Source organism: Mus pahari, chromosome 4 (genome assembly GCF_900095145.1).
Source record: "Mus pahari chromosome 4, PAHARI_EIJ_v1.1, whole genome shotgun sequence".
NCBI lineage: Eukaryota > Metazoa > Chordata > Mammalia > Rodentia > Muridae > Mus > Mus pahari.
Genome location: NC_034593.1, coordinates 78289138 through 78315479, shown reverse-complemented (window position 1 = coordinate 78315479; position 26342 = coordinate 78289138). Strand labels below are relative to the sequence as shown.

The 26342-nt window shown below is 53.7% G+C and overlaps 1 protein-coding gene across 2 annotated transcripts; it reads left to right on the top strand.

Annotated features, from left to right (window-relative positions):
- Window positions 1-787: 787 nt before the first annotated feature.
- Window positions 788-17432, top strand: Ntrk1 (neurotrophic receptor tyrosine kinase 1). Of its 2 annotated transcripts, XM_021195356.2 has the most exons (17): window positions 788-1055; window positions 3975-4049; window positions 4268-4339; window positions 6002-6070; window positions 6840-6991; window positions 7164-7306; window positions 9534-9666; window positions 11646-11975; window positions 12344-12361; window positions 12519-12574; window positions 12807-12909; window positions 13341-13487; window positions 13790-13920; window positions 14058-14230; window positions 15343-15583; window positions 15858-16016; window positions 17077-17432. In XM_021195356.2, exons 1-17 carry the CDS (start codon window positions 844-846, stop codon window positions 17260-17262), a joined length of 2400 nt encoding a protein of 799 aa, XP_021051015.1. In that variant the 5' UTR covers window positions 788-843; the 3' UTR covers window positions 17263-17432. The 2 variants fall into 2 exon arrangements, with proteins under 2 accessions (XP_021051015.1, XP_021051016.1); XM_021195357.2 differs by lacking the exon at window positions 12344-12361 and having other exon boundaries at window positions 17077-17387.
- The last annotated feature ends 8910 nt before the right edge of the window (window positions 17433-26342 follow it).

Genomic DNA, 26342 nt, shown 5'->3' with positions numbered 1-26342 from the left:
CTAAGAGATCTATTAATTTCTCTGCACAGAAATCGATGCTCTTGTCAGGACGGCGATCGATGCCAGGCTTGGTCTGCCTGGCCATAGCCCGGCTCTGGGGCCCCAGCTGGATGGTTAAGATTGGGAACTGACCCTAAGACTAGAGGCACAGCTTAGCAAGGCTCAGAACTGCTCTCCTCGGCCCTGGGAAACCCCAGGCCCAGCGCAAACGCCGGGCGCGAGGGCTTCTAGCGCCACCCTGTGGTCTTTTGCGGACCGAGAGGTCTGTACTTTCCAATCTCCCTCCAGCTGTGTTCTAAGGACTCTTCTCCCCCCTGTTTTTCTCCCCAGGTTCTGCGTCCGGCCATGCTGAGGCCCTCTCCCTTTCCTTACTAGGGTCTGGAGAGCCTTCACCTAACTTAGCCCAAGTGGCATGCACACTCTCTTAAACAAAGTGCACCGTGAGGCTGGCTGGGATGACCTGGACTTCAACCTTTCCCTTGCTCAATCTCTCCCCGTCCTCGCAAATCTGAAAATGCAGCTGTTTTACTGTGAGAAATAAGGTATCAGCTTCCTAGCTCCCCCAGCCTCAGAAGACACTTGTGAAGCAATCTGTGGCACTCCCCCGCCCCAGGTCTCCTGCAGCCGCGAGGGACATTAGGAAGGCGAGCTGGCATTAGGGCTCCGAAAGGGGAGGGGGCACTGGGGGCATCGGCAGGCGGGGCGGGGCGGGGCCGTGGGTGCCGCCCTCTCCTGGTGGCTGGTCTTTAACACCGCCCCGCGCACGTGTCGCGCGAGGCCGGGCGGCGGCAGCTAGGAGCGCACGGACGGCCGCGCGGCCCGAGCTAGGCGGGCGCCGCCGCGATGCTGCGAGGCCAGCGGCTCGGGCAGCTGGGCTGGCATCGCCCGGCCGCGGGGCTAGGCGGTCTGATGACTTCGTTGATGCTGGCCTGTGCCTCTGCCGCATCCTGTCGCGAGGCCTGCTGTCCCGTGGGCCCCTCGGGGCTGCGCTGCACCAGGGCAGGGTCCCTGGATACCCTCCGCGGCCTGCGGGGCGCCGGGAACCTGACGGAGCTGTGAGTGTGTGTGTGTGGGGGGGGGGGAGGAGTGCGGGGTCAGGAGGGCACAGCCCTTACCCGAGGGTGCGCACTCACCTCTGGCTTGAGGGGTCAGGCTTGGCTGCTGTAGGAGACTGGCACGTGTAGCCTTTGGTTGTGCTGCGGGCGGCTTTCCCTGCTCCACCACCCTGGCAGAGCCGCGCAGTCACTGTCTGGATGTCGCCCAGGATTAAGGGTAGCTAGATGTGGTGCTGGTTTGGGGTAGAGCAAGAGCGAAAATAGGTGGATTAGGCATTGGTCCAGCGATCTAGGATAAGAACCTTTTTGTGGGGTTCAATCAAGAGCCCAAGTTCCTAAGCCCTTGGAAGAGTGGTTAGCTGTGCAGAATTTGGCAGTCTAGCACCTATCCTATCTTCTTTTTCTTAGGGGGAAGCCAGCCCCCAACCTCTTCCTTGTCGTGCAGGGAATCCAGCTCTTATCTGGATTTGTGATTGAGCTGGAGTTGGTGGGAGATGGTGAAGAACCAGCTTGGTGTCTGAGCTCTTTTTTCCTTTCCACTGACCACAAGTCTTCTTGATTTGGATGCGGGAATTGGGTGCTTGCCCATCTCTCCTTTCACCTTTGTCTCCCTACTTGTATCAGGGAGTCAGGGCTGTTGCTGAGCGATTTTTCCTTTTTCCAGGTCCAGAGCTGGGAGGAACCTTCAGCTCTGCAGTACTTTGACAATGTGCAATAATCGGTTACAAAATACTCAAGTACTTTGTAGCAGCTAGTGAAACCTTTGAGAGTATAATTGACCTGAAGGAACTCCGCATCACACAGTGATGGCTGGAAAATACTTGAGTATTCTGCATGCTGGTGGAGCTAGCAGCCTGCAGTGATTGGCACCGAGTTACTCGGGCATTTTGTGGTAATTAACGGCGGTACTCAATCTCTCTCTAACGGCCCTAGGGAGACCAAGAAGAGAGGAGATGGCCTTGTCTTGGTCTGGGTTTAGGCTCCTGCAGGATGGGATGGGGCTTGAAGTCTAGATGGGTCTGTCCATTCAAACCAGAGTCCAGCCTCCTGATTGTTTCCATCAATGTTCTCATTCTTCAGAGCCTTTCAAGACAGGGGTAGGGGTAGTAGGAGCCCAGGGGCAGGGGTAGTGGGCAAGCCTGGACTATAGAGGAAGAGGCTGGCAGGGTGGTGAGCTGAAATGTGCCCCCCCCCGGGTGGGGCCTGATCCTCCCAAGTCCTCCTGCACAAACCTCTCCCTCCTCCCTCACCCACATAGCTAACAGGGAGCTAATGGACTCAAATAGACAGATTGATTATGAATCTGAACAAATGAGGCGACATGAAGCACACACTGCCTGACAGCTCACACATACCCGGCTATATAGATCTTCTTAGCAACTCCCTAGGTCTCTATAGCTTGAAACCCTTGGGGGCAGAACAGGGATCTGGACTCCCTCAATGTAGCTAGCATGGCTAGTGACAACTCCTTAGAACTCCAGGGGGAGGACAGACACATAGCCATCCTATGGGGGACAAGGCTGGGGTCAGGGAGGCACAGGGTCCTTTGGACTGACCGGTTCCCTTACTGCTCTTTTTACCAAGGGAAACCAAACAAGGGGAAGAGTTCTGAGCACTGTTAGTGAGTCAGGAGCCCCTAGTACACGTGGAGATGGGGAAGAGAAAGGAGGATATGGACATGCCCCTGCAGAGGACATGTCATTACAGGGGAGTGTGTTCACAGGAACTCCATGATGCCAGATCTACAAGATAGGACTGCGCCCACAGCCACTCCACCCCAAGGGCTGCTTGCTCTCTGTCTGTCTGTCTGTCTGTCTGTCCATCTGTCCATCTATCTGTCTGTCTTTTGACTCCCTGGTTCTCAGCCCTTATCTCTGTCTCGGGGTCTCCATCTCCTTATCTGTGTCTCTTTCCTCCCCGCCCAGCCCACTGTCTTCTTACTGTCAGTCTCTTCTGGGGTTTTCACTCTTTGTTTATCTGCCCTCACTCTGCCACCCACCTCCTCCAGCCTTCCATGTCTCACACTGCATCTCTGTCTCTCTTCACCCCCACACTCAGAGTCCATCCACTCCAGGATCCTCTCTCCCTTCCTGGGTCCCTCACGATTAAGGAGGGGCTGGGGGGGCCCCAACGACTCTATGCTTCTCGCTTGCTTTGGGAAAGTGCTGGAGAGGAGAGAGTAGTGGTTGCTGTGGGGAAGAACCAAAGGTTTTGAGGAGGCAGAGAGAGCGGAGTGTATTGTGTGTGTGTCTATGTGATTGGTGTCAACGAACCCAGATGGTAGCCACACAGTAGCACGGCAATTGGGACTTCCTTAGCACTGGGTGGAGCGAGCACCTCCAGGAGTCTTGTCCTTTGTGGAGGCTAGTCTCAGCACAGTTTCCTATCATTGAGCATATCTATGCTGGAGAAGCCTGCTATAAAAACGGAGCCCCAAGCTGAGAATGGCAGTGGGCATTGACTAACATGTCTTCACATCTTCTCATCTGTGTATGCATGGGATAAGTCTATGTGAGCTTTGTTCACGTGTGTCCTCCAGTGAGGGTCTGAGGATACACCCCTGTGTGTTTCTGTACGCTTGCCTCTGTGTTGCAGGAGGCATGTGAGGGTCTGCATGTATGTAAAGGTGAGGGTGCATGTGTACATGCATGCACATGCGTGACCCGTGAGTCATGTCAGCATGTGGGGGCATGTGCACGAATGGGTGTGTGAAGTGGGTCTCTGTGTGTGATTGGTGCATGTGCTCGTGTGAGGGAGGGGGGTTGGTTGTGGGCACAGGGTAACTCCACTGAGGTCCTGACCCTTGTTGACCCACCCCTCTCCCTTGTTGACCCACCCCTCTCCCCTGGTGACCCACCCCTCTCCCTTGTTGACCCACCCCTCTCCCCTGGTGACCCACCCCTCTCCCTCTCCTTGCAGCTATGTGGAAAACCAGCAGCATCTACAACGCCTGGAGTTTGGGGACCTGCAGGGCCTGGGGGAGTTGAGAAGCCTGTGAGGACTAAGGGTAGACACAGGGTGGGACTGGGCACAGGGTGGTGGGTGCCCACACATATTGGGATCTGGAAAGACAGGAGAGTGGGAGAGATCTGGGAGGTGCAGGGGTTTGAGGGGTCCAGGTAACTTTGGAGGGGTGGGTGCCCAGCTCCACAGGGGTGTCTGGCCTGGGTGGGCAGAATGCAGAGCTTAAATTCCTCTCATCCTTTCCCTAGAACCATCGTGAAGAGTGGCCTCCGCTTTGTGGCCCCAGATGCCTTCCTGTTCACCCCTCGGCTCAGTCACCTGTGAGTGGTCAGGCTGGATCGGTGGGGGCGGGGCTGAGGAGGACCTCCAGCCTGGGGCAGATCCCCAGGGAACTGTCCTAAAGAAGGTCCAGCCTGGTCTCCCTCCCTTAGGGCATTTCTTTCTGCTTTGGCGTTCTGATTCTCATCCAGTCAGGCTAGAATCTTTGTTGATTCGATTCTATGTTCCATGCCTCAGGGACGCTTCTCGCAAGTACCCATCCGGTCTCTCTGCCTGGGGTTGGTAGGGTGTGAGGGGCAGGGGCAAGACCCCTGGTTCTGGTCAGAAGTTCATCTCCTCTGCTGTGAGGTGCACTGTGGGGTGGTCCATAAGGCCGATGTGGGAGGTGGTATGTTCTGGTCGCTACCCCTCCCCCTCCCCAGTCCTGAGAGTTACAGCTGGTTGTTCTCAGAGGACAGAGGGACATGGAGTGGGTAGAAGATGCGCTTAGAGTCCCTGGTAGTCCCTCCCTGCGTTGTCATTCACAGAGTTGGGATGGGTCCTTTAAACTCTCTCTTGGGTCCAGGGATTTAACAAGAGTGATGTTGTGTTACACACTATATGTCCTGACTTTAAAATGTCCACCTAGGGTTGGTAGAATATTTGCCTACTACCCATGAAGCTCTGGGTTTGATCCCCACTGCCACATAAACCAGGTTTGGTGATGCATACCTGTAATATTAGCACTGGGGAGGTGGGGACAGGAGGATCAGAAGTTCCATGTCCTACTTAGCTACACAGCAAGTTCCAGGTCATCCTTTTGTCTTAATACAACACAACAACAACTAAAAAAGAAATTTAAAATGTGTACTGGGTGGCAGTTCACGTCTCTCATGGCAGTGACTACTTGAGAGCAACTGGGGAAACAGAGAAAATATGGTCCCCATTTTATAGATGAAAATTCTGGGAATTACCTGATTCTTGACTGAGGTCACATGACTGCACATGACTGGACAGGTGCAACACTCTAACCCAAGGTGGCAGTGTTGCAAGTGTCCCAGGACCTGCATCAGAGCTCTGATCCATCCCAGTCTTTATAAAGTCAGGGCTGGGTAGGCAAGGCGAGTGGTTAGCGCACGGCCCCCAAGGGTGCTAGCTGCAGCAGTGTATGGTCGGCACTGAGCTCCTCAAACAGTTTCTCCTAGGGCAGGAACAGATCCCTGGCTGGGCTCTCTCTTCATTTTCACCTAGTGAACTTCCTCCCTGGGTTTCTGCCTACTGGAAGTTCTCTCAGAGGAACAGGAAGGAAGGGATGGGGGCCTGAGGAAGTACTTTGACATCCCTGTCTTGAGGTTAGGTGGGGGAGGAGGTTGTGAGAGCCTTGGTCCTCCCCTCCTCCTTGGTGGGGAGCACAGATGGAGCCCCTTACCCCAGCTGTGGCCTCAGCACTTCGCCAGCTGGGGCTGAGGTGTGGGGGCAGGGCAACCGGCTGTTCCCTTGGATCCCTCTCCCTGGGGTCAGGGAGGGGGTTAACTGGGATTAACCCTTGTTGTCCCAAGGAGAAGTCTGTACTCTGAAAGACTTACCTGCCCACCCCATTCCCACATTCCCACATATCCTCAGGCGTAGCACGTGCTGGGGAGGGGGTAGCAGTCTCCTTAGGGCTTCTGCCTCAGACTGGGTCAGAGTAAGGTCGCTGGCTCAGGGCATCTGTTCTCCCACAGGAATCTGTCCTCCAATGCGTTGGAGTCCCTCTCCTGGAAAACTGTGCAGGGCCTCTCCCTACAGGACCTGTGAGTGTGTGGGCAGGGGCAGGGCAAGGGGCCACTGTGTGTGATGTGTGGCTGTGCATGTTTGTATCCCCAGGACTATATGCAACTGTGTCTCTGTGGAGCAGGGGAGGGGTGGGAGGTGGGGCATCTCTGGAGACTGTGTTATGTCTGTGAGCTTATACTGTCAATTATGTGCATGCCTGTCAGCCGTGCCCCTCCCACCCCCATCCAAGTAGAGCTTGCAGGACTATCCTGGTCTGGTCTGGTCTGAGCAGCCTATATGGATGAGTAGCGTGCATGTGTCCAGAGGTTCAGGGCTGTTGAACAGACTCTGGCCAGCCTGGTGCTTGAGGATAGCAGCCCCATTCCCAGAGCACACACACACTGGAAGGGAGATACACAGAATAGCCCGTATGCGTGTGATGGGCACCTAAAGCCTGTGTGCCACAGCGACCTGCCCTTCCTGCCATCATGCTTGTCTGTATGTGTGTGATGGGTACCTAAGGCCTGTGGGCCACGGTGACCCGCCCTTCCTGCCATCTTGCTTGGCCTCTCGCTCTAGAGCTGGAGTAGAGGAGTCCCATGCAATGCTCAGCTGGCATCTACAGCAGCCTGCCCTCACTTCTTTTAGTAACTAAAGTCTTGTTACTGTGTTGGTTATGGGCCTGGTCCGGACCCCACCCTTCTGCCTAGACCCCTTGGTAGCCAGCCATCTCCAGAGCACTGCCTCCTGGCCATTCAGACCTGTTGAACCCTCTTTCCCTGACTCTTAGCACCCCCTACCCAACAGGACCCTGTCAGGGAACCCACTGCGCTGTTCCTGTGCCCTGTTGTGGCTCCAGCGTTGGGAGCAGGAAGGGCTGTGTGGTGTGCATACACAGACGCTTCATGGCTCTGGGCCTGGAGACCAGTTCCTCCCACTGGGACACAACACCAGTTGTGGTAGGTGTTGTTGTAGAGGGGGGAAGCCTGGAGGGGCCTGGGGTAGCATTGGCAGGGGCTATGGACTCTGGAGGCTGGGATCCATAGATTGGGGCTCCTGAGTGCACTGTGGGGGGGGGGGCTCACCAGCCCACACTTAGGTTCTAATGCCCCTCCGTACCCCGGGTGGCAGGTGTACCCTCAGTGAAGATCCAGATGCCCAATGACTCTGTGGAAGTGGGGGATGATGTGTTTCTGCAGTGCCAGGTGGAGGGGCTGGCCCTACAGCAGGCTGACTGGATCCTCACAGAGCTGGAAGGGGCAGCCACAGTGAAGGTGAGAAGCACCACAGCCCCTCAAAGGGGACAAAGGTCCAGGCCATAGGAGACAGTGAAAGTAACGAGGAGCACACAGGAAAACTGGGAGGACAGAGGTGGCTCAGACATTGGGCTAGGAACAAGAGCCAGGGGACTGCAGGTCTTTAGGGCCGGTCTGTTGGACCCCCAGGCGCCCCTGACCTTGGGCTCCATCTTAGGCTGGCTGCAAGAGAGGAAGATATAGCTCACATGTGAGACCCAGGAGGGACCCAACAGGCCATTCTTCCCATATATTCTTTTTCTAGCTTAGGAAACTGAGGCCTGGGGTGATGGTGGTGGTGGGGCGAGGACAGGATCTGTATTCCACTCCCAGAGCCAATTATAAGGGTTTCTGGATGCCCCCGGGCATACAGGAAGCAGTACTCTCTTGGATATGTTATGAACACATTAGTGAAGGGCAGCTGGCTCCAACTCTTGCTACTTATTTTAAAAATGTGTGTACATACACATGTGCACTGGCACATGCAGAGGTCAGAGGGTAAGCTTAGATGTCCATCCCCACCCTCCATCTCATTCCAGCTTTTTGCTTGCTGCTTGTCTGTGAGTTTCCAGTGAGTTTCCTGTCTCTGCCTCCTATCTCTCTTATAAGATCAGTGGTGTTATAGGACCATGATGCTGAGCCCAGGTTTATGGGGGTCCTAGGGATCCACACTCAGGCCCCCATTCTTTCACCGAGCCTTCCTTTCAGCCCTCACTAATTACTTCTTGGAATAACTTTCAGGAGGAACCCCACCCCCACCCCACCCCCATTTCAGCCTGCTTTTTTTGTTTTCTTATTTGTAAGTGGAGGTAGCCATGGTGGCTTTCTGACATCCTCCCTCCTCTAGGTTTTGTTTGGTCACATAGAGCTGTCTCGGATACATCTCTGTCCTTCCAGAGCCTCTTTTACTTGAGCATCTTCCCAGGCTTAGCATCTGTCCTCAAGCTGGCCACAAGCAACTGACATTAGCTAGAGTTGACTTTGGAGGTTCCCCCGCTCCCTACCAAGATGGTGTTTCTCTGAGAAGACCCCTGGCTGTCCCAGAATTGGCTGCGTTCCCCTCCATTCACTCCAGTCAGGGTGTGACTTTTCTATGAAAATTTTCAGGAAGTAGGTGTTAGTGACATGTCAATTCCCCAAAGAGATACCAGAAGCTGGGACTTCCCAAAGTTGACTGAAGATGTTTGCACATGCAGATATTGGTTCTGCTCTGCTTATCTCTTCTCCACTGCTCACAGGCAGGGTCTCCCTCCTTTCCTTGCTCCAGAGGTCTCCAGCAATCGGAGTTGACTCTCCTTTTAAAGTGACGCTCCCTGGACCGAACACCCTCATCCCATAGGTCCATTTCCTAATACCTAGATGGGTAAAATTGTCAACAAGACCTCTGAAGTTGCTGGGTAGTGGTGGTACACACCTTTAATCCCAGTGTTTGGGAGACAGAGGAAGGAGGGATCTCTGAATTCAAGGCCAATTTGGTCCACAGAGTGAGTTCTAGACCAGCTAGGACGACATGGTGAGACTTAGTCTCCAGGGGTGGGATTGGGAACGGGAAATTGGAAAATTCTGCCAGCTTCTTCAACTTAGAAACAATTGCTGAACTCATCAAGATCGAGAATTCTTGGAAGGTCATATTTACACGTGGTGCAGCCATGGTTTCTTAGAGAGATAATCCGAACTGGTTTTAATCTCTTGATAGTGATTCAGAATTAGCCATTTCATCTCTGAAGTCACTCACTGGCATTTTTTTCCTTTGCTGAAGGAAGCGATGCTTTGGCCGAGGCTGCTTCTAGCTGCGACCTATGCCTTTGTTTCTGACCTTCCTGGGACTGACTGAAACTCAGTTTGCTGGAGCTATGTGAGCCAGGATTGAGTTGGCAAGGTCCTACCTGGCTCTCCGATGAGCTGCATGTGAATGTGGAGGCTGGCTATCTGGCTATCTGCCGACGAGCCCCTTGATTGCCACTTCTATTTTAGAGTACTGTCTATCTATTTTGAGGCTGACGGCTGGGCTTTAGGTTTTCTCTGACCCAGGAGTTACTCTACAAACTGCAAAGGAGGCCATTCTCTGCCCGCCTTCCCTTTGCCTCCTTGGCTCCCCCTCTTCCCATATGGGACCAAAGGACTCCCAAACACATCAGCTCTATCCTCCTATCTCCTGCCTATTCCCGCTGAAGCCCTTCTGATGACTCTCTCTTCTCTGGTCCAGAAATTTGGAGATCTGCCATTCCTGGGGCTAACTCTGGTCAATGTCACCAGTGATCTCAACAAGAAGAATGTGACGTGCTGGGCAGAGAATGATGTGGGCCGGGCCGAGGTCTCTGTCCAAGTCAGCGTCTCCTGTAAGCCCCTGTGACAGCCCTTGCATCCACCCCCACCCATCTCCTCTCCCCTGAAAAGGAAGGGGGGGGTAGATGAGATCCTGAGTGGGCGTCTCTACAGCTGCTCCCTCCCAGCTGTTTCCAGATTCCCATGAAAACCTGATCCTGCTTTGGAAGTCCTGGGGGCTCCTCAAGGCCAGAGGGTTATAGATGGATTTCTTTCTGGCCCGCTGCCCACGCTTGCTACCTGAGGCCCTCAGCACCAGCTGCAGGCTGGCCTCATTGCCTGTTTCTCTTTAAGGCTTTTGTCCTGCCACTTTTATTTATTTACTTCACTTAGGATGTTAGTCTAGGTTTGGGATAACTACTTTAAAGCTGGTGAAGTCTTTGCTAGTCCAGGACTGAACTTCTTCCAACTTGGGCTGACATTTGTGCAAACTAAACTTTGTGGGTAGAGTGAGCTCAGGGTTGGAATTCTAGTGAAGGGGGCCTTATTTCAGTTCTACATGCTGTTCTTAGACAAGCTTAGGTTTAATCAAGGGGGTACGGCCATAGATAAGCATCCTAGTAGGAAAGGAGGGGAATTCCTCTTTCAAGTTCCTCTTTATACTCGTTGCCTAATTTCTCTGACTTTGCCAATGCATTATCTTTAATCTATGTTCCAGCACCAATTCTTTTTTTATTGTGAAATACACATAGTTATGCAATCAAGCATGCACAATATTTATTTACATATTTATTTAGAGATGAGGTCTTGCAATGAAACCCATGCAGTCCTGGAACTGTTGATCCTCTTGCCTCAGCCTACACAATGCTGGGATGACAAGATCACCTCAGCTGGGTAACCTACATACTTTAAGAAAGAATGACCCTTGCTCGAGCTAGGTGTGGTGGTGCATGTCTTTAATCCCAACACTCTGGAGGCAGAGGCAGGCGGATCTCTGAGTTCAAGGCCTACAGAGTGAGTTCCAAAACAGCCAGTGCTCTTATACAGAGAAACCCCGTCTCAGAAAGACAAAAACATGCAAATAAACAAACAAACAAAAAAGAAGTGCCCTTGCCAGGACGTTAGAAGACACCTTCCCTCAGTCCCAGCTCTTCCATCCTAAGTTTTATGCTGAACACTTCCTTGCTAAAATCATTTTCCACAGGGGCTGGAAACTGAACAGTTTTGAGCATTTTCTATTGTTTACAAGCACTGATTGCTCTTGCAGAGGGCCTGGGCTGGGTTCCCAGCACCCTCACGGTGGTTCGCAACCCTCTGTAACTCCATTTCTAAGGAATCTGAGGCCCTCTTCTGTCCTCCAAGGTCACCAGGCACACATGTGGTACACATACATGTATACAGGCAAAATACTCATTTACATAAAATAAACCTTAAAAAATTACTTTTCTGTATGTCTGCTTCCCTATTAATAAAACTTGTTTGTTTTACACATTTTATAAATGAAAACTTTATGTATTATTTTTCTTCTGTTTTCTTTGTCTAAACTTATATTTATAAAACACATCTGTGGTAACAAAAGTAACTATAATTTCTTCATGTACTATATACACTTCATGGAATGAATGCTAGTGAGAATTTTCATATAAACTGTGTTTGTATACACATACCTCACATATAGATATTGTTTTCTTTTATTGAGAGACTTTTGATTTTTCGGTATTGTGACGGTCTCAAAACCATGTTTCTTGTTTCTCTGTTTATTTGTTTGTTTGTTTGTTTCTGGGCTGCGCTGGTACCCAGGACCTCTCAAGTAGCTTGGGTGGCAGGCCAGCCACTAGGCCTGTACTGGGCTCTATGTGTGACCCTTAAGCCTCAGATTTTGTGTGTTTTCTGCCATATTCAGTATCGTATACTAACTTTCTTCCAATATGTCTCCTAGAGGATTTCTTAGGGTCCGCTGACATATTTTTCCTGACCTGTCCCCTGATTTGTTCCTTCCCTGGATTCCTTCCAGTCAGTTGCCCACTTCCTGTCACGTGCTTTCTTCCCATAGTCCCAGCCAGTGTGCACCTGGGCTTAGCGGTGGAGCAGCATCACTGGTGCATCCCCTTCTCCGTGGACGGGCAGCCAGCACCGTCTCTGCGCTGGTTGTTCAACGGCTCTGTGCTCAACGAGACCAGTTTCATCTTCACTCAGTTCTTGGAGTCGGCGCTGACTAATGAGACCATGCGGCACGGCTGCCTGCGCCTCAACCAGCCCACACATGTCAACAACGGGAACTACACCCTGCTGGCGGCCAACCCCTACGGCCAGGCTGCCGCCTCCGTCATGGCTGCTTTTATGGACAACCCTTTTGAGTTCAACCCTGAGGACCCCATCCCTGGTGTGAGAGCTACCCCGAACCCTGCCCTGCTCCCGGGAGGACCTGGGTAGAGTTCCAGCAATCCAGGGAGGTCTGGCCTCTGTCTGCCCTGACCCTGGTTCCCAGAGCTGGAGTGCTTTGTCCTGGACAGAAGAGCTGGTGGCCAGCTCTGTGCTGTCCTCTTGCCCCCTCTCCCAAGCCAGGCCTGCTGAGGCCCTGAGCTGTTCCATCTGTCCTGGCTAAAGGGAGGGCTGTGCCCTCCAGGCAGCTACAGCGCCCTCTCTCTCTTGAGGCCCAGAAATCTATCTGTCCCATAAAGGAGCATCCTGGAGGGGAGGGCCTCCCTGTTCTCCCTCTCTGACCGCTTTCTCTCCTCCTCCCTGCCGCAGTCTCCTTCTCGCCAGCGGGTGAGTTGCCTGGGCTGGAGGGCAGCTGTATTGTCTCAGAGCTGAAGGAAAGGGGACAGCTAGCCGGGACCCCGAAGTGTGGCCAGGGTGGGGAGCTGCTCAAGGAGACCTGGCAGTTTGTGCCAAGGCCCACCCTCTGTGCCCCGTGTCCCCACAGACGGTAACAGCACATCAAGAGACCCAGTGGAGAAGAAAGATGAAACCCCTTTTGGGGTGAGTGTAGGGTATGGAAGCTGATGGGGGTGTGTGGGATGGGGTTGCCTGTCACCTGGAGCTAGAGCAGGACAGTCAGTCTGTTGTGTCCTGCGCTTGGTTAGCTGCTTTCCTGGCTAGCTGAGGTTGCTAAGGAAGCTGGGCACAGACAGGGCTGGGGACCTGGCTCTGGAGTCCCCTGTAGGATGGAGCTCAGAGTACAGAAGCCCTGTAGGTCTGATCCTCCTTCTAGGTCTCTGTGGCTGTGGGCCTAGCCGTCTCTGCCGCCCTCTTCCTTTCTGCCCTCCTCCTTGTGCTCAACAAATGTGGACAGAGGAGCAAATTTGGGATCAACCGTGAGTTGGCAGCAGCGGTCTGCCTGTCTGTCCACCCATCCTACTGGCTCGATTTTCTGCTAGCTCTTGCCATCTATGCCCTGTGTTTGGAATATGGTTGGGGGGGGGTGTCTATGGGGCTCAGGCTGTATGTGTGCTGGGATGGGGCAGGGCTGTTTTAGAGGCAGCAGCTACTTGTTGGTGGCTGAGCTGGTGTCAAACACTGAGAATGTCTGGGGGCCCAGCTCTGTCAGGAGCAGGGGAGTTGCTTTGGTACCAGGAGTCAGATCCAGAGAGGCCTTGGTACTTGCCTCCCCTTGCTTACCATCTTGTTCTGGCACTACTCTGCCCCCTTTTCCAGCAGAGAGTGTGGCACTATTCAAGCTAGTCTGGACAAGGATGGAGGTGGTAGCTGGGTTATGATGCTCCACGTGGGTGTGTCTCTTCCTCAGGCCCTGCTGTGCTGGCTCCAGAGGATGGGCTGGCCATGTCCCTACACTTCATGACACTGGGTGGCAGCTCTCTTTCCCCTACTGAGGGCAAAGGCTCCGGACTCCAGGGTCACATCATGGAGAACCCACAGTACTTCAGTGATACCTGTGAGGAACTCTTATAGTAGGCGAGTGTGAGCATGGTGTGTGTGTGTGTGTGTGTGTGTGTGTGTGTGTGTGTGTGAAGTCCCTGCCCCAGACCTCTCCCCGTCCTATCTCAAAGTCTAGCCTGTCTCCTGTCTCCTATTTCCAACCCTGTACCTCCCACACTGGACCCTCTCTGGTTAGATGCCCCTACCCACCACCAGCCCATTTCCTGTGTCTGCACGGCCCTTATCACTGCTCCATCCTGCCCAAGCGAGGCCTGCCTTCTGACTTTGCAAGCCCCTCCCTCCCTCCCTCCCTCCCAGGTGTCCATCACATCAAGCGCCAGGACATCATTCTTAAGTGGGAGCTAGGGGAGGGAGCCTTTGGAAAGGTCTTTCTCGCTGAATGCTACAACCTTCTGAATGATCAGGACAAGATGCTGGTGGCTGTCAAGGTGAGACTATGGTCCTGGTAGGGACTGCTGACCCGTGTCCCTCAGACCACCATCGTGTCAGGATGGGGATATTTGAATGAAACAAGATGAGATGGTGTTGGGGTCCCCTTCAGTTCCGTCCCCATCCCGACCCCCAGGCACTGAAGGAGGCATCCGAGAATGCTCGGCAGGACTTTCAGCGTGAGGCAGAGCTGCTCACCATGCTACAGCATCAGCACATTGTGCGCTTCTTTGGAGTCTGCACCGAGGGTGGTCCGTTGCTCATGGTCTTTGAGTACATGCGCCATGGGGACCTCAACCGTTTCCTCCGGTACAAGAACCCAGCCCCTGGACTTTCCTGCTCCCTTCCCTGCAAGAGCATCCTTGCTTGTCCGCCGGATGATCTGAGTTTCTAGAGGCTTTAGGGAGCGAAGGCTCAAGTGCGCTGCCTCTAGGACTCAGCTACAGGAGGACCTGAGGAGGATGTACCCTGGGACTTAGGGGACACTGGGTGGCTCGAGGTAGAGCATGCCTAAGGTGCGTAGAGATGGGTAGGTAGAAGAACCAGTCAAGCAAGGGAAGGCCAGGGAGAGCTATTTCCTTGTTTGTGGACAGCTTGCAGGCCCAGCCAGGGAGATGTCATGAGATGGGTTTCCAGGCTGTGTGAGGAGCAGCTGGTGGTGCTCCGTGGAGCACTGGGAGGAAAGGAGAGACTTTGGGCAGGAGGCTTGGGCTGTCATGTTTCCAGATCACTCTGATGACACAAGAGACCTCCCTTCTAGCCATGCTCCCTGGTTTACTTCTCTGCTCTGGACTGGAGTCTTGGTTTCAGTGTCCCTTCTTCTCGATCTCCGTCCCTTGGTGTGAGCTCATTCGTACTATATTCCCTGCCCCAGTGCCCTTGTCTCAGAGGTGTTCAACACACACTCAGCAAACTGGAGAAGACACTGCCTGCAAGGCAGCCAGCAGGAAGAAAGAAAGTCTGGGAAGGGGTGGCTTGTGGGGAGTGACACCAAGTGATCAGGATGGCCCGGAGAGGGGAGGGGACGGGAGATTGAACGCGGACTCGAGTTGCTGACTGGAGCTGGAGAGGTTCCTTTCATAGGGCAGGGTGGGACAGGGGGCAGGAACAGCTCATCTTAGCAAAGGCTGTGCTTAAGTGATGTGACAGCAGTGGGGACTGGGGAAGCTGGAGGCTGGGGCTGAGTTTCTCTGGAGGACTAAGGACTGAGTATCCTTGGGGGTGGGGCTGGCTGTAGAGAAACACAAGCCTGATTTCTCCCTTACCCTTCTCTCCAGACAGCTGCCTCCTTCCCTTCCTCCACTTTTGTCCCTGGTCTCTTCCTTCCTCAAATCCAACTCTCCGTATCCCCTCCACAGCTCCCAGGGCTCCACCCACCCAGCTCCCCTCTCTCAGCCTCTCTCTGTCTCTGTCTTTCTCAGGTCCCACGGACCTGATGCAAAGCTGCTGGCTGGTGGCGAGGATGTAGCCCCTGGTCCTCTGGGCCTTGGGCAGCTTCTGGCTGTGGCTAGCCAGGTGGCTGCTGGTATGGTGTACCTAGCCAGCCTGCACTTTGTGCACCGGGACCTGGCCACACGCAACTGTCTGGTGGGTCAGGGACTAGTGGTGAAGATTGGAGACTTTGGTATGAGCAGAGACATCTACAGCACAGACTATTACCGAGTAAGGGTCCCTTACCCTTCCCAGCATCTGTACTGTCCACAGCCTCTGGGGGGTTTGTAAGACCCTGAACTGGGGAGCTTGCCCTCCTCTTCTTTTAGCAGTGTGAGCTCTGGGTTCTGGTCTCCCATCCCTTCCAGCATCTCAGACTCTGGTGGGAAACTATTTTCTCTACTAGTCCCTCAGCTGTGGCCCTGCAGTACCTTCTGTCTATTTAAGGTGGTGGGGATGGCTTTGTGGTTGCCTCCAGAGGAGGTGGTACAGTGTATCTCTGCAGGTGGGAGGTCGGACCATGCTGCCCATCCGCTGGATGCCACCAGAGAGCATCCTCTACCGCAAGTTCAGCACCGAGAGTGATGTGTGGAGCTTCGGGGTGGTGCTCTGGGAGATCTTCACCTATGGAAAGCAGCCCTGGTACCAGCTCTCCAACACCGAGGTCCGCTCTGCCAGGCATCCTCAGGCCTCGCCCCCAGCCCCTCCCCCCCCCGTTCTTTTAGCCTCTTTTGGTTCTTCTCTTGCTCAGTCTTCCAAACCCAAGCTCAGCTGGCTCCTGGAGGGCCCTTAGAGGTCATTGTGGATAGAGTCCTGGCCATGCCTGTGTGTCTCCTAGGTCACAGTGGGCATTTACAGAGCAGAGGAGGGGGATGGGAAAGGGGGACAGCAGGAAGGCTGGTGGTTAGCTGGAGGAGGACAGCCCTGCCTTCCCCTGGCCTGGCTAGCCACAGTTAGAGCAGACCCCAGGTGTTTTGTCTCCTCTGCAGCTCCCCCAAGCCTCCTCCTTGGCTCACAGCTGTCAGTTTCCATTTCTCCTTCTAATGCAGTCTGTTCCCCGGAGGCTGATGGGGTGGGGGAGAGGGTTATAGATTTTAATTTTCTCAAGCACTGAGAGAAGGAATGGAATTAGTGCTGCCCATAATCTAAGTCCTCTAATGGGGATGGGGAGAAGGGGAAGAGGCACCAGGCGCCTTCCCCAAGCAGTCCCTGTCACGGGCTCTTTGTCAGAGCCCTCCAGTAGCAGCCCGCCCTAGTGGCACCTCCTGGAGTCTAACTATTGCTACAGTTTCTTTTCAGTTGTCTGTGGTGCCCACAAAAGGGAGAAGAAGCAAGGGTTGCCTCTGCTTTAAACCCAAACAGCCACCCCCCCAAAAGCTACAGCTGTCCCCCCCCCAAAAGCTACAGCTGTCCCACACTGCTCTCCTCCGAAACTGGGAGGCTAAGACTGAGGCTGAGGGTGATGGGTTTGATAATGTCATGCCCTCACCCTCAGCACCCCACCCGGCAAGTCCTCACTGGGTGTGTGTAACACTAGCCTTCTGGAGGCAATCCTACAATCGGGCAGCAATTATTCCCGCTTTTCAGAGATGGGGCAGGAAAGGGCCTGGGAGTTTGAAGGGCACCATACAGTTCAGTCCATCAGGGCCCATCTGGGAGAGCCTGTAACCTTCCAGTCCCTTAACTCTCAGTTTGCTCTCCTCTCCCTCTCTCCCGTGGTGCAGGCGATCGAGTGCATCACGCAGGGCCGGGAGCTGGAGCGGCCGCGCGCCTGCCCTCCTGACGTCTACGCCATCATGCGAGGCTGCTGGCAGCGAGAACCGCAGCAACGCCTCAGCATGAAGGATGTGCACGCGCGTCTGCAGGCCCTGGCACAGGCGCCACCCACTTACCTGGACGTTCTGGGCTAGGAGCCGAGTCTGGGTGTCAGGCCACCCTGGGCTCTCTTGGCTCCCAGGAGCTACCACATTCAAGTCTATCACCCTCAGCATGTGGAGGGGACCCAGCAGGCCAGGAGTGGAGGGTGGCCTTGCTTCATGGCCAGCATACATCATAATAGCAATTATATTTATTATCCCTGGCTGTGTCTCTTGGCCATTCTTGGGGAGAAGGGCTTGGGGACTCAGTAGAGGTTGTGCTCTCTGGGTCTCTGGAGTCAATTTCCATTCTGGTCCCTCTGGGTTGCCTCCCTACTCTATGCAGCTGTCTCCTACTTTATCTTCACCCCTCACCTGGTGGTGACAGCCTGTCCACACCCTCACTGTCTGTATTTGGTCTTCACAAAGGCTGATGCTGAGGAAGGGGAATAGGGCCCCGGGGACGGCAGCCGCTGCGAGTGGGGGCAGACAGAACAATCACACATTAGAACAAATGATCAAGACAGAAACTGTGGTGTGTGTGTGTGTATGCATGTGTGTGCGTGCGTGCGTGCGCGCGCACACGCGTGCGTGTCTACAGCAAGGATCGAAAGAACAGACCCTGGTGGTACACACCTTTGACCCCTGCCAAGAAGAGTCTCACATTCAAGGGTCTACCTGGGCTTTGGAGTCAGTTCAAAGCCAGCCCGGGAAACTTAGGGAAACCCCGTCTCAAAACAAGTTCAAAGACGGCTGGGAAATAGCCTGGCAGTAGAGCCCTTGCCTGGTACGTGCAAGGGCCTGGGTTCAATTCCGTTACTGTGGGGGGTAGGGTGGGGATGTGTGTGAGGTGAGGGACTGAAGATGAAGGACCATGACCCTGTTCCTGCCCCCTCTGGTTCCCTTCTTGGTCCTGAAGCTTGGAGGTTAGCACTTGGAGGTGAGGCTTGGACAAGGTGGCTTCCTGAGGCTAGAACTCCGGTGCTGTCCCACGCTACTCAAAGGGCAGATGGGGTCTACCTTTCTTTGTGACCCTAACTGAAGGGCCTGAAGCATCTATCACGTTAACACCCCTCAACTCCACCACATCAGGGGAGTAGAGCCGGGCCTCCTCTCCACTGCCAAGGCTTGCTTCTGCCCTGGGGCTGGGGCAGCATTTCAGCTTTCTCTTCCCATCACCTGCTGGGTTCCTGCAATATCACATGCCCGCTCACACAGCTCCTGGGGCGAATGATGACTGTCTCCTGTCCCCGGGTGCCCAGTTCCCTGCCTTGTCCCTGTGATTCAATCTGTTCTTATCACCCTGGGCTGAGCCCTGCAGTGTGTCTGCCTCTTGTCCAGGCTGGTTCCAGCTAATGGAGGGCTAGCCTAGGGCGGCAGGCTGATTGATGGGGGGTCTGGTCCCCAGGGGCCTTGTTGGCAGGCTCTCCTTTCCTGCCTTGGGATGGGCGGTGCTGCTTCACTGAAGAAGGGGGACAGAGCAGAGGCATCAGATCTGGCAGGTGAGCCATGGACAAGAGCTATAGATACTGAAGCTAAGAGACTTCAGAGGGAGGCGCAAAAGACAGGGAGATGAGACAGAAAGGGAGCCAGGGTTAGTAACACACAGGCAGGGGAGGGCAGTTGGTCGGTTGGTCACTGGCAGAGTCCTAAGAGCCCAGGCCCCCTGCAGGCTTTGCCAGCCCCTTCCTTCAGTGCCTCTGTCCTTTGATCCACTTGTGGGTGAGGGCTTGGGTATAGCAGATTAGGAGACCTTGCTGGGGGCACAGGGCTCTGCTCTGAGGTTTGCTGCACTGAGCAGGATTGGGCAGGGCTTGGAGGCCAGATAGCAGAGGAGACCTGAAAAGCCTATGGGGCATTCCCAGCGTTGATTATGGGACATGGAGGACTCCTGAGCCCCCGCTGCAGGGTTACTGCAGAAGCTGAGCCAAAGAAGCTCTGAGTTCTGGGAATGTGGCTTGGGACTCTTCCGGGAAAGTGGCAGAGATCCGGGGACGGCTGAGAGGAGTACCACATGACTTGAAGCTTTGCACAGGGGTAAGAAGGGACTGTACCCTCTGTCAGCGAGTGGCCTCCCCTCGTGGATGGAGGTTCAGACGCTCGTCCACAGCATCCTGGCCTAGAGCACATAACCAGCCTCGATGGAGGCATGCGCACAGGAGCACACACACAACACTCTGCCATTGTTTCTGGGTCCCGTTGCCATTAGCAATGTCCTTGTCCCACTGTGGCCCCTGCCCCCTCTCTGTTAATTACCTCCTGGCTGTGCCGAGCCCATTAGCTGCCCTCAGTCCCAGGGGCTGAACACCAGTTGAGATGGATAGCTATAAGGAGATGGGTGGGATGGGGCCCTGGGGACTTTGGGGGGCTTGAGGCAGACAGCGCCCTGGGGCCATAGGGTAGTATTATCCTCCCTGTACTCTCCCTTCTCAGACAAGGGCTGCATTGACTGGAAGTGAGGCTCCGAGAGGCTGGGGTGCTGTGGAGCACTGAGCAGTGGAACTGTGTTTTCCCCAGTCAGGAGAGGAGGAGGAAGTAGTATGGTCAGCGTAGTGGGCTCCTCAGGGCTCCATCCCTGGGACAAGTCTCTAAGGAACTTGTCATTCTCCTGTTCCCTCAGAGCTGGCTTCTCAGGAGGCTGGAAATAGTCGCCAGATTCCAGGACTCTGAAGACCTGCAGACAGGTCTCTAGGGCTGCTCCAGGAGGATACCCCACTTTGCCTGTGTCCCTCAGACTAAGGACAGGTCCTAACTGTAGACTTCACAGGCCCCGGGGGTGTAGGTATCAGTTGGAGGGAGCTTGCTATATTCCTATATGGGCCTTGGGCTGGCTACCCAGTGTTGGTAGAAGCAGGACAGTCACTGGGATCCTGGGTTCTAGCCTCTTGTCCTGCTGGTGTGCCAGGCTGCCCAGGCACCACCAGCAGGGTATGAACTTTCCCAGATAGCCTTTCTGTTCCCTCCCAGCTGTGAAAAACGTAGAGTTTTGCCAGGAGTTGGGGCAGAAGGCTCCAGCTGAGAGAGACCAATAAATCAAGGCCATAGCTGCAGGAACAAACCAGTCGAAGCTGGGAGGGAACGAGCCAAATGGGAATAGATGATAGCAGAACCCTATAGAGGTCCCAGAGGCCGAGAACCACATGTGAAGTTCTCCTGGGGGCTCTGTCCTCCAGCCAATGCCCTGTAGAGACATACTGTTCTCTCTCTCTCTCTCTCTCTCTCTCTCTCTCTCTCTCTCCCTCTCTCAATTTTGGTTTTGGTTTTTCAAGACAGGGTTTCTCTGTGTAGCCCTAGCTATCCTGGCCTGGAACTCACTCTGTAGACCAGGCTAGCTTCAAACTCAGAGATCCACCTGCCTCTGCCTCCCGGGTGCCGAGATTAACACTGTGAGCCACCTTGCTCAGCGGAGACATACTGTTCTTATGTTAGTGTTCTTTCTTCCCCAGTTTTCTTCTCTCTCCCTCTCTCTCTCTAGCCTGTCTCAGGCCTTGGGTACCCAGTGGGAACCCTGCTAGTCTTTGGGATAGTCATCTATCCCATCCTGAGTGTGAGCAGAGCAGGTATCCTGGGGACTGTGGTATTTGAGAAGAGATTCTTTGACCCCCCCAGATCCAACTTTCCCCTCTTCCTGAGGTTGCTTCAGAGTGGAATGTGTGAGGTGTGGAGGGACAGGGGATCTAAAGTGCCCCTGTCGGTACAGGGAGGGCAGGGCTGAGCCACAGGCCTCAAACTCCCAGACTCTCCCAGCAGGACTGCCTCTCCCGAGTTAGTTTGGGTAGTCTAGGAGACAGGATAGGAAGCTTGGCGCCCCGTGGCAGGCGTTGCTGGGTTACGGACCCTTACCAACCGGGTCAGGTCTCTGATAGTTAATGTGATGTGGGCATGGAAACTGGATTTCTAAGACTCTGATCCCTGTCCCTATAGCCTGCTGTTCCAAGAGTCAGGAAACTCTTCTTGCAGTCTGCTCTCGTGCCTCTCACTTGGATTTGAAGGGGTTACTCAGCTCCAGGCCTGCCCACTGCAGGTCTCAGCTGCCTGGGGCCTGTGGTCAGGGCTAATGCAAGCGAGAAGGGGAGGACAAGAGGGATAAAGTTATTAGCGTCTTTGTCTTTGAGGGATATTGATTGCTGGGTTTCCAGGCCCATTTGGTCTTATAATGGGGTACCTGGAGGTGTTGGGAGGGGCACAGAAAGATCCCACAGAGCCCCTTCCCCTTCTTCTGGAATGGCAGCCACACAGGTCTGGTCATCAGCTGACACAAGAGACACGGTTTGTGAGTGAGAGTCCTGGGGAGATGAGGGATGGAAAAGCCGAGGGGGGCTCAGGTCTTGGAGCCCCAGCACTGGACTATTTTGTGCACACCTGAGAAAGAATGTGAGCACACCCATAGCTGCTAGACAGATACAAGGGGAGGAAGAGAGGATCCCCGGCCTGTCCGAAGCCCTCACCTGCCCCCACACTATTGAACAGGCTGCTCTCACGTGATGGGAATTTTGACCTTGTGTGTCCAGTTTCCTGTTTGCATGGGACATCCTATGAGTTGGCTGGTGCAGTCTTGCTTCTCCACCTGGAGCTTTGCACATTCCTGTCTTCATCTTGAGATGGATTTGGGCCACAGGGGCAGACTCCCCTGTGAATGTCTGCTGGAGGCTGAGAGAGGGAGGTACGGAGGGCCAGGGTGGGATGGCGGTTGCCGAAGAAAACTTTCCCCCCCACCCTGAGAAGTCCCCTGATCAGACTCAGAAGCTCACGTCTCAGCCCCAGAGGAGCTGGCTTCCCCTCTTCTGGGGGGGGGGGAGAGGAGGTAATTAATGAGGGGAGGCTGGACAGTGAATGTTCAGGGCTAATGTTGGTATTAATCAGGAGCTGGTCCCTGGTCCCCAGCGAGAGATCAGGTTCAGCTGGGCCAATATGTGTGTGTGTGTGTGTGTGTGTTTGTGTGTATGTGCGAGAGTGCGCACATACACATACATGAGCACACACACATGCAGGTATGGTCATATGTGTGCATGTGGGTGTGTACACATATGTGCATGCACACATGTGTGTTCATATGTGTGCATGTGTGGTGTGTGGGCAGCAGGAACTCCCGACTTTTTCCTCAACTTCCGTTCTCTCCAATATGCCTCCACTTAGGTCTCCTACCCCCACACCTTGTCACAGTTTTCCTGAAATTATCTCCCTGTGTATCCTTGAGCCTCCTGTTGAGGAAGTGGCAGGCCTTGCCTCAAGTCCAACTCTATCTCTAGAAGTAGGTGGAGGTGAAGCAGGCCACCCCTCCTTCCATGGCCCCTCACCAGCCCCTCCTTCAGACAGGCACATTAGGTGACTCCCAGGCTGCTTGTCCAGCTAATTGCCTTTCAGCCTTCCCCTCATCACGAGGGTGCCCCCAAGCTCCATTAGCCCCCCTTCCCCTGATAGCCCCTAAATCAGCCCCAATTATTCATGCAGGAGGTGTGCCGGGCTGAGCTGTGATTACAGAGAGAGTGGAGGGCTGGAGATGAGGGTCTGAGTGCCAGGCAAGCTGGCAGGAGGCAGAAGCAGAGCAGGGACAGGAGGAGCTTGACCCTGTGAGCACATGCAGAACAGTGACCATCTTGGGGACAGGAACCTGGAGGCCTAATGTGTGCACGGAGGGGCAGGGTGTAGACTGAAAAATGGACATTTGAGGGTCCTGGTGTGTGAACCTCAGGAGCAGGAGGGGAATTAGTGGCATTTATCTGCAAGGGCCAAGCTTAACCTGTCCATCCTCAGTTGTAGCCAGATGTTTATGAGGAACTGGCTGGAAAAGAGAGTGAGCCAGCCGCCTCCATCCTACCACATCCTTCCTGAGCCCCGCTCCCTGCTCCGTGCAAGGCCAGGCTGCCAGTGCCTCCTGGGCAAGCTGGGTATCCCAGGTCCTCTGTCTGTTCTTGTGCCCGCTGACACCTCTCTGGGCCTCTGGTAACACAGAGCTGTGTGCTGGGAAGGTTGACATTCATCCCTGGGAGCTGGGCTGAGTGAGAGGAACGAGGGGGTCTGGTCTCCACACACAGCATCCTCTCTGAGCTCGGTCAGGGAGCCTCCTCTGGGAGCTGCGATGCTCTGAGCAACCTTCCTACAAGGAAGACACCTCCAGGGCTTCTTGTAAGACCATTTCCACTGAGGGTGGGGACCAGGCTTTCACTGGCTCCTCAGCTGCTTCCCCGAGCCCCTGCGGGTCAACGCAGCAGCTTCATCCCCAGCCTCCAGGTTCTTCTTCTCCCTACAGCCTGTCAACACAGCAACAGTCCTTGTATGGGATCATGCCCTGCCTCTGGGCAAGCGATTCCCATGGCTTTTCAACCCACACAGAGCAAAAGCCAGTAGCTTTTCTGTGACCTAAGAGGTTCCTGCAAGATTTGGCTCTGACACCCCTGTCTTTAATACCCACCATCACCACACACATGACATACTGTAAACTACTCTATGTAAGGTGTTATCATTGGTGTGTGTGTGTGTACATGAATGTACGCGGGCTACTGTCAGTGTGAGTGCACGTGGGGAGGTCAGAGGACAGCTCCAGGCGTCACAGTCCTCATCATCCACCCTGCTGGATAGAGGACCGAGAGGTCTGGAGTCACAGGTGGGGGTAGGGAGAGGTGCAGGTGTTCAACCGCCCATGTATGTATGTATGTATGTATACATACATATACACATATATAATGACTTGTATATAATGAATTATATAGTATGTAATGAATTTTATATAATTATTTTATTATGAATACATTACACATATATTCACTTACATGACGAATTTTAGTCATGTTTTCCTCCCTATTTCACTCCCTCATCTTCCTCCCTCTCCTATCGGCACTCTTCTTCATGAAGGAAGCAGTCCTTCTCGACTGCCATGTCTTCCTGTTCACGGCCCACTGCATTTAGTTAATTATTTGCCTGTGTGGGAGGTTACTCAGTGGAGCAAGGGTAGCTTATCAATGTCGACGCCACAGTCCACTATCCCCTTAGGAGGAGCAGGGCCCCAGGAAATGCTGAGTTCACGTGTCCAGAAGACATCTTTTTGCTGTGGACTCTTTCTGCCTTCCTCCTGCAGTGGTCCCTCAGCCTTGGAGGGGATGCTCTAGCTGTCCAGCTGGGCAGCTTCACCATCACTAATTCTCTGCACTTCCACTGGTTACGTGTTTCTGCGTTCACCCCTGCCTGCTGCTATACGAAGCTTCCCTGAGCCATTCTCTGGGAGTCCTGGGTGTGGACCTGGCCAGTGTTCATCCTTCTGGATGATATATTAAATAAAGGTTGCTTTAACTGGGGGACAGGAGGAGGAGGAGGAAGAGGAAGCAGCTTTTCTGATGAAGGCTGGAGGAATCGCTAATATTGTAATAATGTGGGTATTTAGAGGGCAATCTGATGTGATTGTTTAGCAAAACAGTAGAAGAAACTTCATTCTGGGACCCAAGTATTAAATTTTCTTAGCTGGAATGGGATGTGGGTCGTAGGGCAGAATGCAGTCCCAGAAAAAAGAGCATGGAGCAGAACAACTGAGGGCAAGTGGAGCCACACGCATGTCTCACTTTCTTTCTGCACCTCAGTTGCCCTCATTGGTCACTTAAATGAGAAGGATCAGGTAATTTCCAAGGCTTCAAACTCAGGTCTTATGCCGCCTGACCTTGAGCTGTGCGTTGGTTTTTACTGCCCTCTGCTGGACATATCATAGTGCCGTAGTCCTATCCTGAAACATTGTTCACATCCACTGCACCTGAGCTCAGCCCAGTTTATCATCAGAACAACTGTTAAACAGCATTGCCTGTCTCTCAGCTGGATTATAATGTTAGTAATTATTATATATCAGTACTATACACAATATTAGTAAATACTATCCACAAACAGCTTGGAACCACAATATCCAAGAATCAGGAATTGTCAGGACACAGCAATCCCGTTCTTGAATAGCCCAGTGCTGTCACCTTCTGTAGTAGAGAACACCCAGTGGCCCAGAAACTTTATGGTAAGGGGAAGGAGATGGACATACATGAGTACGTACTTTATGGTGACATTTACACAGATATTCTAGAAAAACAAACTACAGAAAGCAAATCAAAGCTTTCACGGGGTTTGGGTTAGGGGTGAGGACAGAATCTGGGTCATTATTGTAGCCTAGAGTAGGTAAACTGGGGGAGATGGACTTTAAAACATTATATTGACTTCTGTTGCAGGGGAGGGAATATGTACCATGCCATGGCACTGCTGTGGGCATAGATGACAAGTTTTGGGAGTTGATTCTCACCTTCCACCATGTGGGTCCCTGGGATCAAACTCAGGTCATTAGACTTGATGGCAAGTGCATTACACCTCACCCCCTCAACTCCTCCCCGAGCCATCTCTCCATCCCCAGAGAGGGACATTTTAAACCACACTTTTGTTGGGATGAACACATTTGTCTAAGCCAATGAAACACCATGCTAAGTGGAATAAGCTAGATGTGGAAGGTCAGAGGCTGGAGCTGAGGTGTAACTAGCCTAACTTCACGATGGCTACCAGGGCCAGGGAGTGTGGACTGAGTTTCAGTTTCGGATGAGGAGAAAGCTCTGGAAATTGACAGTAGCAAAGGTTTTGTATATGTGAAATACTTTATGCCACCGAACTGTATGCTTAACATTTGTTGAAAGGATGCGTTTTATATTGTGTATGTTTTGCCACGATAAAGTTTTGGGACAATATTCATCAAGCCAAGTGGGGCTTATTTTTATTATACGTCAATCACTCTTAAATAAAGGTGTCCCTGCTGTTTAGAATTCAACCAAGGGCCTGCAGCATAAGCCACGCTCCCCCGTGCCCAAGTTGTCTTTGTTTTGAGCCCTGACTGTGGTAGGTCGCTGAGTGCTTCGGAACCAGCTGATGAGCAAGCTCTGCTCTATGTAGCGGCATCTTGCTTCAACCCTTGCAGAGGTCCCAACGACATGACCGCGCAGGCAGGGTGCCCCTCCCCTGAAGGCCGCCAGGGGGCGCCGCCGGGAAGGAAAGAGGGGCGTCGGGTGGACCGCGACGCCTGGAGCCGGGGCTGTCAGGTTGGGCGGCTCTCCCGGCCCACTTCGCAGATAGGCGTGCGGAGGGCTGACCCCACCCGGCCGGGCTCCAGCCTCCCCGCGCGGACT

Bases quoted from the DNA above. Each gene is read 5' to 3' on its own strand.
- Ntrk1 (XM_021195356.2), top strand. From the start codon at position 844: ATGCTGCGAGGCCAGCGGCTCGGGCAGCTGGGCTGGCATCGCCCGGCC. The intron at 12,910-13,340 runs GTGAGTTGGCAG...TCTCTTCCTCAG, and splicing joins GAGCAAATTTGGGATCAACC to GCCCTGCTGTGCTGGCTCCA. The intron at 14,231-15,342 runs GTACAAGAACCC...TGTCTTTCTCAG, and splicing joins GACCTCAACCGTTTCCTCCG to GTCCCACGGACCTGATGCAA.